Source organism: Brassica oleracea, chromosome C2 (assembly GCF_000695525.1).
Source record: "Brassica oleracea var. oleracea cultivar TO1000 chromosome C2, BOL, whole genome shotgun sequence".
Classification (NCBI taxonomy): Eukaryota; Viridiplantae; Streptophyta; class Magnoliopsida; order Brassicales; family Brassicaceae; genus Brassica; species Brassica oleracea.
In genome coordinates this window covers 33,854,466-33,867,490 of record NC_027749.1, presented here as the reverse complement: position 1 = coordinate 33,867,490, position 13,025 = coordinate 33,854,466, and the positions used below count along the sequence as shown (strand labels likewise).

Below are 13,025 nucleotides of genomic sequence, written 5' to 3'. Positions count from 1 at the left end.
TGGCTTCTTCTTGAAGGTTTGAAGTATTATAATGAGTTTGAGGCTTGGGTTCATTCAGATGAAGATGTGGCTGTGAGGAGGGTTTGTCCCAGGTGTTGGTTCTTGGTTCCTTGGTTCGGTGTTGGTGTGTGTGTTTGATGCTATTCGGCGTGGTTCTGGCTTTCCATCTTGAACAGGAGGTTCATGTGAGTTTCGGTTGCTTCGTCCTTTTCGCCGCTTGTTCGTTTGGCTGACTGTGGTCTTCGCTGGTCTTCCGGTTGGTTTAAGCCTCGACTTTTTATATTTGTTCTCTTAAGGGTTGTAAGAAGGTCTAGTTGTACAAATTTCCGTTAGTTTAAAATTATGTTTCAGTGTCTTTTTGATGCTCATGTTTGGGTTTTAGTTTCCCTGTTATGGGATATGTTTTCGGGGTTTTCATCGTGTTCCGCCGACTGAAGTTGTATTCCATCGAATGTTTAATATAATCTATTGAGGGAGAAAAAAAAGAATAGTGTGGTTCAGTTTGACGGGCATCCTCAAACTAGGGTTACTGTGAATCCAAATTTTTAACAAGAGAAATGTCAATTCAATCCCCTTGTTTTCCGGTGGTAAATGGCAATCTCCGCCTTCCTATTGCGTCGTTTTCGTCATCAACGTTACCTTCTGGTCAGCGATTATCAGGAAATGGGGCCTGGATTCACAAAAGAGGAAGAATTTATGTGAAATCAGAGGCCAATTCTGAGGAAGAAACTTCGTCTAGTTCTAGTGAAAGCACTACTAGTGGCAATGCATCTAGCTTCTTGTCTGTTCTCTGTCCGTTGCTTAAACTCTTCTCTGTGAATTCTCCCTTCAAACTTTCTGCTCATCAAAGTGTCTCGTCTCCTTTTCTGTTCTCATGATACGCTCTCTTTTCTTTTCTCTCGACTATTGTTTCCAGGGAGGTGATCCTTCTCAGCAACGTAATCATGCTCTTGAGGTTACTCCAACAACCCTCTTCATGTATCAAAATGTATGTTTGAGAAGTAAGATCTGACATGAGCCTAATCAAAGATTTGACTTATGTGCTAGAGTTTACCGGCTCTGTTAAGCCTTTTTGGTTATGATTTACGAGGAACCACAGAGTTTTTCTCAACTTGTTGAGTGGTCCTGTTTTAATGATTATGGACAGTATTTGTCAGCAATGATTTACATGAAAAGAAGCTCTTTTTTTTTTTTTTTTTTTGAATTAATGTTAAATTCATTCAAAAAAGCCTGTATACATCAAGCGCATCCTTTGTTTCTATAAATAAAACTCAAGATCAACTACCCTCCCCTTCTTACATATTACCTTCCTATTTACATTCTAGTAAGAAACCAAAATTGCATCAGTTGCTCCATACCCTTCACCCCATCCCTTCTCATCAAAGAGATCTTGTTTCTAATTCCTTTCTCAACCTGTATTTTGATAATTGGAAGAGGCAACAGCTTCTCTCCATGGCTTAGCTTGTTACGCTCTCTCCACACAGCATATAGCACCACCTGGAATGCATATCTTATACAAAATCTACTCATCTTCTCCCTTTTCTCATCCGATATAATCACCAGTATCTCAGACCAATCTTTAGTATAAGCAGATCCCAGAATACCTTTAGCAACATATTCCCATAACTGAGAAGAGTAATCACACTCGAAGAATAAATGGCTTCTCGTTTCAGTAGCTTTTTTACACAAAACACAACTTGTGTCTACCCCCTGACTCCATATAGCCACTCTGTCCATAGTAGTCAATCTATTTTTTATCGCTAGCCATGCCATGAAAGCAAATTTTGGAGTAGCTTGAGGAAACCAAATACCACATGACCATGCACAACGCGGTTTTCTTTCCCTTAATATGATCCACGTTTCTCGTGATGAAAACCTCTGTTTGTACCCTGATTTGCCTTTCCAAACGCTTATATCTTCCTTCTCAGAATCCAATTTACTAGCAATAATATTTAACTCCCTTTCGATATCATTCAACAAGTCAGTACGATGCCTCCTCCTCATTATGACACTTAACACAGCTTCCTCCAGGGTTGCATTCCTCCTGACCCCCAAATCAATGATTCCTCTAGGACCCAAAATATCAAAGATAGCACCCCTCACCGACCATGAATCATACCAGAAAGAGACATGTCTGCCATTACCCAACTCTTTTTTATAAAACAACTTCGCTTCAGTTCTCATTTTTAACATTTTATGCCACATCCAAGATCCATTCACCATTTTCGAGCTTAGTTCCCAAAAGCTTTTACCCTTCAGTAAGTTTGCTTCAATCCACTTACCCCACAGTGATTCACCCGTAAGCATTCTCCAAATTAGCTTAAGACCATACACCTTATTGACTACCTTTAAATCTCTGATACCCAATCCACCCTCACACTTCAGACTACAAATATCTCTCCACGCCACTTTGGAACTCGTTGTTTTGAGACTTGGACCAGACCAAAGAAATGCAGCACATATTTGCTCCACCTTTTTAATACAAGCGCCAGGAAGCCGAAATACAGCAGACCAAAAATTAGCAATGCTCATAAGAACAGAATTGATCAATTGTAATCTGCCTGCATAGGATAGAAACCGACAGGTCCAAGAACTAATTTTTCCTCTGATTTTCTCCAGTAGAGGTAGATAGTCTTGCTTCCGCATAACTTGCATCATAAGAGGGAGACCCAAATATCTCACTGGTAGCTCACCAACAGCAAAAGGGAAATTGGTCAATACACTTCTTTTCTCAGCCTCTTTTACTCCCGCCATGTTTATTGTTGATTTCTCCAAGCTAATACTCAAACCTGACCAACTTTCAAAGTCTTTAAACACTGTCAGAGCTCCCTCAATAGATTGCTTCGAACCTTCCACAAACACCATAAGATCATCCGCGAAACACAAATGTGTAAGAGCCAGACTTTTGCAACCTGGATGAATCGCGAATTTTATATCTGCCACTGCTCTATCAATCTTCAGAGATAGGACATTCATACACATCACGAAAAGGTATGGGGATAATGAACAGCCCTGACGAAGACCTCTGGAGCTTTGAAAGTAGCCTGCGAGATCCCCATTAACCTGTACCGAGAATGAAGGGCTCGTAATACACAACTTTATCCAATTTATAAACTTCTCCGGAAACCCCCAAGTCCTCAAGCTTTCCAATACAAACTCCCACTGCACTGAATCGAATGCTTTCGATATGTCTATCTTCATAACACACCTAGGAGAGATGTTTTCTTTATGATATCCTTTCACCAACTCAGAGGCAAGCAGTACATTCTCCATAAGAAGTCGTCCTTGCACAAATGCAGACTGCGATTCAGTAATAATACTTGGAAGAATCTTTTTAAGTCTGTTAGCCAGAATCTTTGAGACCACCTTATATATAACATTGTAGCATGCTATCGGCCGATAATCCTTCATTTCCATCGAGTCTAACTTCTTAGGGATTAAAGCAAGTATAGTTGAGTTTATACTTTTTGGTAGAAACCCAAATCTAAAGACTGATTGTACTGCGATGGTAAAGTCTCGAGATAGAACCGGCCACGTAGTTTTAAAGAACTCACAAGGATACCCGTCTGGTCCAGAAGATTTATTGTTTGGCATTGCAAAAAGAACTTTTCGGATTTCTTCTTCAGAAACTTCTACTTCCAACTGATCACATTCTTCAGAAGAACATCGAAATTGCAACAGATCCTCCAGTTCCCCCTCAGATGCCCCCTTATAGTTGACCGGCTTGTGATTCAAAAATTCCTCAAAGAACCGTTATGCTTCCATCTTTATCTCAGAATGAGTAGATACCACACTTCCACTCCCCCTTCGAATTTCTCTTATCATATTCTGAGCATGACGGGATTTGATCGCCCTATGGAAAGTCTTATTGTTTTTATCTCCAACACCAAGCCAATGTAGCTTAGCTTTTTGTTTTAAAAAATCCTCCTCCAGACTGGCAATATGCAGCCACTTTCCATAAGCATCTGCCTCTTCTTGGACTGCAATATCGGTTGGATGTGCTAACGTTTCCTTCTGCTTATCACATAACAGATCAAAAGCCTCCTTCGCCCGTTTCGACAGATTACCCAATTTATCTCTCCCCATCTCGCGTATCAACGGTTTCAGAAATTTTAGCTTCTTGGAAAATCTGAACATTGCTGATGTAGAGTGATATAATCTCTCCGTTGAATCCCAATACCTCTGAACCATTGGTAAGAAATCAGGTATACTTCCAATTACATTGATGTACTTGAACGGCCTCTTGATCTTTTCTCCTGGAGGAAACAACTGAACAATACACCTCATGTGGTCAGAGCATCCACCAGGTTCGAATATAGAATATGCATTGCTAAATCTCTGCAGAGCCTCCTCATTTAGCAGTACCCTATCCAACTTCTTACAGATAATCCCATCTTCTCTTTTATTACACCATGTATATTTAGGACCTTGATACGCCATGTCAGTGAGCTGACATTGTAGAACCAGCCTCTGAAAGTCTCTCATACCAGTAGAAATCCGACTCATGTTATCAAACCTTGAACTCTCTCCTCCTTCAATAATTTCATTAAATCTCCCATTATTATCCAAGCTTTGTTTTTGAAAATAGGAGACTTATGGTGATATGCCAAATCCTCCCACAACGTCTTCCTTTCATCAACTTGGTTACTAGCATATATACAGGAACAGTAGAACTCAGCTTCACCCTTTAGCTCCACTGAACAGGTAATTATTTGATCCGACTTATATACATGAGTCATACGGATCTCGTCTCTCCATATCAACCAAATTCTTCCACCACTACTATCTTCATAATTCGTAATTGAAGACCAGTCTCTGAATACCTTATTCAAAATCCTACCAGCTTTCCCTTCCTTCACTCTAGATTCCAAGATACAGCCAAACTTCATCTCCCTCCTATTCACCCACTCAGTCACCACGGAATGTTTTAAATCTTTGTTAAAACCTCGAACATTCCAGAAGAAACACGACATGATTAAAGATTTCGACGAGAGGACCTTTTACTCATAGGTTGTACCTCTTGAGCTTTAGTCCTCTGACCTCTTCTTCCTCCTTTTTGCATAGCGGTCTTCTCTTTTTCTTTAATCTTCTGATTTAAAATCTCATCTTCCATCCTATCTTCTTCAGATATGCTCACTGTCTCCACCTCCTCACTATCTTCCTCTTGCGCCTCCGTTATCTCCCCTTCCTCCTCATCATCTACTGAAAGAACAGAAAACTTAGAGGCTGATATTTGGATTTCCCCTGGATCTTTCAGCGGAGTTTTAGCTTGAGCTCTGCCCACCTTATCAGGTGAAACAAGCGCCCAGTCATTCCCTATCTTCTCAACTGAACCCGGAACTACTCTATCCGCAGTAGTTGTTTTCCCTTCACTCTCAACACTGACCTCCTGCTGTGATACTACATCAACTAGTGTAATAGATTTCTCCACTAACCCCCCTGTTCCTTCCATATCCTTATCTTTTTGAGCTTCTTCTCGTTTATCCCTCTCCTCTACCTTCTTTTCTCTTTTTCTTAACCCACCACACACTTTATCAGTATGACCCCATTTCTCACATAAGTTGCATCTAGATGGCAACCACGGGTAGTAAAACGCAGCTGTAAACTCCTTTCCTCCCCAAGTAAATTCTATCTCTTTTGGCAGCGTCTTAGTGATATCAACTTTAACAAATATTTTTGCTTCCTCAAAGTTTGAACATGCGATGGTCTCGGGATGAAGACGGATCGGATGCCCCACAGTACTCGTCATAAAGCTCAAAGCCTCCTATGAAAATGTACTTAGTGGTATCTTCCTCAGAAGAACCCACATCGGAACAGCCTCATCCTCTTGTTTCTCTTCCTCTGCCCTTGGAGTCCACTTCTTCACTACCATAGGAACTCCTGCAATGTTCCACATACCCCGCTTAATAACCTTCTCCCTTGCTTTCGAATTCGAAACCTTGAACCTCATTGTCCTTGCATCAACATCATAAACCTCCACCTTAGAAGTGGTGTCACCATAACTCCAAATCTTGTTTACCACCATATGAACTTTCGCTATGTGAGGAGCTATATCCAGAAATTTACCAACTACAAATTCCTCCCATAACGGAGTGGAATCAGAGAAGATATCATCTGGAATCGCAACCTTACACTTCCCGTCCTTCGATTGAACTTCTACGTCATATTTCCTCAAAACCCTTTTCTCCTTCGCTATCGAAACCCAACTCGAGTCTCCTTTCTTCAAACCTAGATCCAATGGCTTCTCTGTAACTCCCAAGCCCTGCACATCTTTCAACACCTCCCGATCACTCCCCGGCGGTTCCGATGAGCTCGGCGGAATGGCCGAATCCATCGAGAAAATCTAGCTCAACGTCGCCTCCAAAATCGCCTCGTTTTTTCGCCACAAGTAAAACGGTGCCGTTAAAAGAAGCTCTTCTTCCTAATGGTTGAAATGTATTCAGGTCGCAACTTCTTCTTTAGCATCTATTGCAAGACTTCTATGGGGATCTCGAGTATCATCCATGAGTACAGATGTTTCTTCTAGTCCACCTTTGCGATTGCAGCTTTTTGAATTTGGTATGTTAAATACAAACAAAATAGAATTAGTGGAAAGTTAGTTATATACTGTGACAGTTTATTGGGTTTTTTTTTTTTTTTTTTACACCAGAGGCATGTCCCTTTTGCCGTAGGGAGCGCGAAGCCATGACTGAGCTAGACCTCTCTGTAGAAGTAAAAACTGGAACATCTTTTCCCTGATAAATAGCGTATTAAGCAGTTCATCCTGATACTTGTTGGTCTTCAGGTTTATCCTTGTCCTAAAGGATCTGTAAGACACAGGGAACTGGTTAGAAGATCCGGTGGACAAGAGATGTACTTTTACCTTCTTGTACTATCATTTGCTTTCTTTGTCATCCTTACACAACTATTTCCCTAATAAAGGTCAATTCTGTGAATGAAAGGTTTCCGTTCCTCATTGACCCCAATACCGATACTTCGATGTATGAGAGTGGTAAGTTTTGAGTTCCAGCATTATTAGCCTCTTGTCCTCTTCTCTGGATATCTTTACATTGGTTCTCTTCTGTTTTCTAATTAACAGGTGACATCGTAAAGTACCTATTTAATCAATATGGAAATGGGAGAGGCCCTTCCACAGGACTTCTGGAAAGGTGAGTATCGCCAGACTCTGCTATTTTATTTGGTCAAGCTATCATTGTCTCTAGCTCCTAGCTTGAACGCTATACATCGTGTAGATTAGGTATAATTTATTGTGGTATTACTAACTTTTCTAGACTTGTCCAGCACCTTGTTCACAGGATGGATGCCAACACTTCTCCGAGCAGGTAGAGGCATGTCATTATAGGACAAGGCTTCAACAGATCCACCACCTCAAATGCTCGAGCTCTTCTCTTACGAAAACAACTCGGTATTATGCTTTTTCCTTTTCATTTCTTGTATCCAAGTTTTTTCTTATGATTAATCTAATGATGCATACATTCCTTTACTACAATATCGCTATTATTTATAAATCTGGGTTTTAATTCATTCACTCTTTTTCCCTTTCAGTATGCGCGGTTGGTGCGTGAAGCACTCTGTGAGTTGGAGCTCCCCTATGTATTACACAACATTGGAGAAGGGTCCACGCGAATGAGATCACTTTCGGGATCCGATAAGGTTTATTTCGAGTTTCGTTTCTTTGTATACACAGTCTAAACTCTTACTAATCACTTATCTGGCTGTTGCTTGTTATGAATCATAGGTTCCATTTTTGGTTGATCCAAACACTGGTGTCCAGTTAGGTGATTACCAGAAGATTCTGGCTTACCTCTTCAAGACTATTCTTCACCAGTATCTGCATAGTGCATAATCTGACATATACACCATTATCCTCAACTTGAGGACCCCAAAGCAAGGTACAAGCTTTTAACACCACATGTTTTGATAATATCATGGAAGAACAATGGTCATTCTTGGGGAATTAAAAATAATATCCGAACTTTTTGAACAAATGATGGGTCGGTACTCGGTATCTGGAGGAAGAAGTTAAGAGACAATTAATGGCGTTTCCAGGGATCTTTTTATAGAAAGTTAGATCTATAATGTATGGAAGTCTCCGAAATAGACTAAAACTCATTTGTTATGTAACAATGCAGGATCAGGACGCATGGTAACACAAAGGTCCTTTTCTTATTTTAGGTATCTTTGATGTATATAATAATAATAGTGCCAATATTGGTAAATATTGTATATCAAGACTAAACACCTGTCTTGTTTTGTGTTTGGGGATCAGATTCTTCTCTTTCAAGCATCAGTTTGATAACATGAGCCACCCCATTAAGTTTCACATCTTATCTATTTTATTAAAATAGAATCACTATTTTTATTTACCATAAAAATTCATACTAGGTCGATCTAATTACTACACTTATTTGATTATTTACATTGGTCTATTGGTTACATAATATTTCTAAAAAAATAATAATTATAAAGACATTAATAATAAATCAATTTTTACTGGAAATTTAAAATTTACTTTTAATTATTAAAAAATCTATTTAGAAAAAAATCTGATAAAATTTTACTAAAAATTTTAAACATTTTTAAGGGATAATAAAAAATGCCTTATTTAGGATTTAATATATGGAAAATGCACTGTTTATTTTGTTTTTTGAAAAGTGCAGTTTTGCCCTTATTTGAATTAAAATTACATTTATTTATCATCTAAAATTTTGTATGTAGGTTAAGGCCACACTTTAATTTCCTAACCGAATTGTTGTTGTGGTATTGAAAATTATTTTGATTAGGGATACGAATGTGATGGAAATGAAATACAGGAGAAATACACTCCAATTTTATCTGTGTTTTTTTGTCCATTCATCATTAATAGTGCTGGAAATCTGAATCACTACATACAGGTCCTGCCCCTGTTTGACCCGCCACGAGCGGATGCGGATCGACCGATTGAAAAAATTCAACATGTTGGTGCGGGTGCAGGAATTAAATTTGACTCGCAGGTACTCGCTAATCCCCAAAATAAAAAAAAACAACTTTTTTGTAAATATAAAATATAATATATGTAAAAATATAGAATTTTTTTTTAATTATATAATTTTAAATACAAATATATTATTTATATTATTTTTTATAAAAATAATTAATTTATAATAAAAATAATTATTTTATTAAATTTAATATTATCTGTGGATCCCGCGTATTACCCTCAAATCTCATCGGGGTGGATGCGGGTATATCATTTTTTCTTTGCAGGTTAAAATTTTAAGTAAAAAAAACAAGTCGACCAACGGGTTGGCGGGTCAGGCAGGGCGGATTGACCCGCGAACCCAGCTAAATCTCAATTTGTGGAAAGCTTTCGATGGCTTCACTAATATGTAGAACAAAAAGAATATTTAGTAAACTACTTGTGGATCACTTTGCATATAAATAAAACTATCCTGCAAACACAAAAAATGGTGGTCAAATATAGAGGCTGAATGGATGATTTTCTTTTTTCTTTTTTCCTATAAATACTACTCCTAACTTCATTTCTTTATTTCTAAACTAAAATTTTTTATAATATTTAGAAAATAAATATATATATATATATATATATATATTTTTTACTTGACATATTCATAAATTCAACATAAAATTATTTTCACATTATATTAGTATGCTATAAAATATATAACTATACTAATTAATCAAACCGGAACATAACCGAAAAATGAAAATAAAACATAACCAAAATTTATGAAAACCCGAAGGTAAATTATTTCTTTAATCTGAAAAATAAAAACTGAACAGAAATCAAAACGATACCCAAATATTTAAAATATAATAAAATACTACTATTTTTAATTTTAAAATATCTTATATTTATAATTATAAAATAAAAAATATTCAACACATTTTTACTTGAATATTTTTCATGGTTTTAACTTGGATTTTTGATTATATACCGGGTTTTAAAAAAAATTGTTATGACCCCAAAATTAATTATTCAAACCGATCCGTTCGTAAAAAAATGTTTGGTTCCTAAACGGGTACTAATCATTTCAACCCGAGATTTGACTAACTACACATGATACCACGAAACCAAAATACTCAAACACAAACGAGTATGATAAAGATACATATCCGCTGTCGGCTCCGCTCCCTGAGGATTTCCTACCGCAAACACACGTGGAGCGATGGCTAAACGCTTGGATGGTGGTGGTGGAAGTGCCACATTGCCCCTCCTTGGACAATCTTTTAAGATATGACCCGGCTGGTCAGAACCATAGCAGTTCCTAGCTACCGCTACTAGTGCTAGTGTCGTTGCTGGTGTTGCAACCTGGGCATCTAATGGCTTACTCTCATAACTTCTGCTTTTATGCCACATCCTTCCACAATTATAACACTTGACTTTTACTGATCCCAAGTCCTCTTCTCTGACACTAAAGTCTCTCCTGACTTAGGCTGAGCTGCCTTGAAAAACTTATGGTCCTCGGCAATACATGTCTCTTGAACGACAACCTTCTCCATCAGATTGTCTAAGCTGGTGTGCGAGACCACGCTGCATCTGCCGCGACGTTCCACTCGCATCACATATAAGAACACTACAAAAAATATGAGTATTGGTAACAGTTCGCGGTAGCACGAATTCACCAACTGCTACCAAAAGTACCAATATCATATCACAATTCTATCGTAGCACTAAATCCGCGCTAAGATAGAATTTCATTAAGCTGGAAAGCAAAACTAAGGGATTTCATTTGCAGTAACACTTTTGCTGAAAATTTTAGTTTTGTCCGCCAAATACTAACAAAAAAAAACTCATTCATCCTCCCTCTCTCTCTCCTACTTCCCTTTCTCTCTGTCTAGCGATGAATTTCTTTTATTTTTTTCTTCCTTCAATCTATCTATCTTCTTCCTTCATCTTCTTCAATCATAAACATCAGAGCATTCTCTGTTGGAAAAGATTAGTGGATCGGGTTCTTCTCGATCAATTCCACTCCAATCTGATCAATTCCACTCCAATCTGATCAATTCCACTCCAATCGAGTTCAAAATCAAAATTTAAAAACCCTAATCCGTCTTTTGTAACTTTGCCCACACTGGAGAAACTGTGTGGGAACATTATCACGTCAAGCCACTGGATCTCGTCGCATACTCTCCTGCGCCTTCCTCTGTAGCTCTTAACCACCATCATCTTTGCCTTCTCTCGCTTCATCTTCTTCTTCTCGTCTTTTCAGTTCCATCATCGCTTCTAAACTCGAGAGGTCGTTCTTGTCTGAGTCTTACACTTGGCTTGAAGGGGATGTTGGTTACGGACAAATGCTTAGAACGCTTCCCTACACTCTCCACTGGTATCCGCCTTACCGGAAAATGGAACCCTCTGCTCCGGAGCATCTCCACCGCCGGGTCTCGGCGTCGGGTTGAGATTGTCAAGGCTTCGACTGTGGATTCGGATTACTCGTCGAGAAGGAGCAGTAGCAACGAGCAGAGGGAGTCGATTATGCTTCCTGGATGCGACTACAACACTCTTGCTTACTCTTACCTCAACACTCTTGCTACTGTTTTGGAAGGGTTTTTTCTCTCTTCTTAAGAGGTAAAGGCTTAAGCTTTATTGTTTGCTTCGAAGTTGATTCCGTTCTTCCTTGAAGGTTTGAAAGTAGGTTGAAGTTCTTTTGTTATGAATATATAAGTTTAAAGTTTGAGTCTTGCTTGTTGATTAATCCCTCTAAGTAGTCTCCAAACTCATAACTCGTGTACATATTCTGTGACATTAACAGCTGAGAGTTGAGGCTTAGCTGGAAATATGCAATTACATTTGAGAATAATGGTAATGTGTCAACTGATGTCTAGTTTTATCGTAAGAAAGTGTGTTCCTTTAGTTCTGATTTGTGCTGTTCATCATCATCCATACGTTAGTTGATAGTTTCTGAACAATGTCTTGTTCTGTGATGTATGAGTTATAGTGGATGATATGTCAGAGAGAAGATTGTTAACGTTCAATCATTTGTAATTTTTTAATTAGCTTGTATTGTTTCTTGCTGTTTTGAAATCTTGTAACTGAGCTTTGCAGAGAAAATTGGAAGATGCCTTAAAAGAGCCAGAGGAATGGGACATTGCTCTGTTTCTCTCTGTAAGGTTCTGAGAACTATGGTTTAGTGAGACAGTCTTATTCAAAGACGCCTTTGTTACAAGTATCGTTTACCGTTTTTGCAGGTCATCACACACGAAGATGAGAACGGAAACGTCAAACTTGAGTGTCCCGCCATTGGTAAACAACAGTTTGCAGCTGGGAGATTTCATATTGACTCACAGAGGACAGCTACTAAAGATGTTGATCGCATTGTTGGGCTTGATGTTCTTCGTATTATCAAAGAGTCTACTGCTACTTCTTTGGCTTATGCTTTTGAAAGGTAAAACAATTAAATAAATCTTGTATTTGTTCTTGGTGGTGGTACCTTTGATATGTCTGGTAGTTTACATTATACTAGTGTTCGGTCCCCGTGCGTTGTATGGGGAAAAAATATTAATTTTTGAAGTTTAACATCAATATTAGATTTTGATCCGCTTTCGAAGCGCGGATTTTTCTTGGATTATAAATAGAATTTAATATGAATTAGTATTTTGGAATTGTACATTATTATGTTAACGTATGTATTATATCAAAACATAAAATTTGTTTAAACTTATATAATTTAGAATTACTTTATTTGAGATTTTTTATATACATTCTAATATAGATCTCTCTTAAGTTTGGAAATTTGATCTGGATTCAAAAAATTCAACCGAAACCAACTCAAAAATATATGTTTGGTTTGGGTCCGAATAAATGGCAAAGCACCTATTGTATGTTTTCTTTTGACATGCGGGTCTCGGTTTGGGTCCGGATCCTACTGAGACCCGATCGGATACCCAAAGAATGCAAAATATTTTGTTTATATTAGGTATATCTAGGTATTTCAGATATATTTTTGATATTATATATATTCTTTTAACTTTCAGGTTTAGGTTTTGGATTATAGTTTTGAGTATTTTTGACTATTTTTTTTTTT

General features: G+C 38.0%; 2 protein-coding genes across 5 annotated transcripts; both read left to right on the top strand.

Annotated features, from left to right (window-relative positions):
• The first annotated feature begins 557 nt into the window (after positions 1-557).
• LOC106324060 lies at positions 558-8,291 on the top strand. The gene is given in 11 exon segments (XM_013762083.1): positions 558-815; positions 917-955; positions 6,444-6,558; positions 6,650-6,711; positions 6,785-6,852; positions 6,942-6,991; positions 7,079-7,148; positions 7,282-7,405; positions 7,546-7,653; positions 7,739-7,892; positions 8,133-8,291. Coding segments are annotated over 10 exon segments (1,002 nt in total). The 3' UTR covers positions 7,847-7,892; positions 8,133-8,291.
• Positions 8,292-10,793: 2,502 nt separating this feature from the next.
• On the top strand, positions 10,794-12,555 carry LOC106325214 (stromal 70 kDa heat shock-related protein, chloroplastic-like). 4 transcript variants are annotated; one of them, XR_001266843.1, is made up of 3 exons: positions 10,794-11,569; positions 11,754-12,106; positions 12,190-12,555. XR_001266843.1 is itself a non-coding variant. In XM_013763245.1 (3 exons), exons 1-3 carry the CDS (start codon positions 11,488-11,490, stop codon positions 12,388-12,390), a joined length of 348 nt encoding a protein of 115 aa, XP_013618699.1. In that variant the 5' UTR covers positions 10,794-11,487; the 3' UTR covers positions 12,391-12,555. The 4 variants fall into 4 exon arrangements, 2 of the variants coding, with proteins under 2 accessions (XP_013618699.1, XP_013618700.1); XR_001266842.1 differs by having other exon boundaries at positions 12,047-12,106; positions 12,190-12,553; XM_013763245.1 differs by having other exon boundaries at positions 12,047-12,111.
• Positions 12,556-13,025: the final 470 nt, after the last annotated feature.

Excerpts from the sequence above, each read along its gene's own strand:
- LOC106325214 (XM_013763245.1), top strand. The coding sequence starts at position 11,488 with ATGCGACTACAACACTCTTGCTTACTCTTACCTCAACACTCTTGCTAC. Across the intron at positions 11,570-12,046 it reads TTTTTCTCTCTTCTTAAGAG|AGAAAATTGGAAGATGCCTT; the intron begins GTAAAGGCTTAA and ends TGAGCTTTGCAG. Across the intron at positions 12,112-12,189 it reads GCTCTGTTTCTCTCTGTAAG|GTCATCACACACGAAGATGA; the intron begins GTTCTGAGAACT and ends CCGTTTTTGCAG.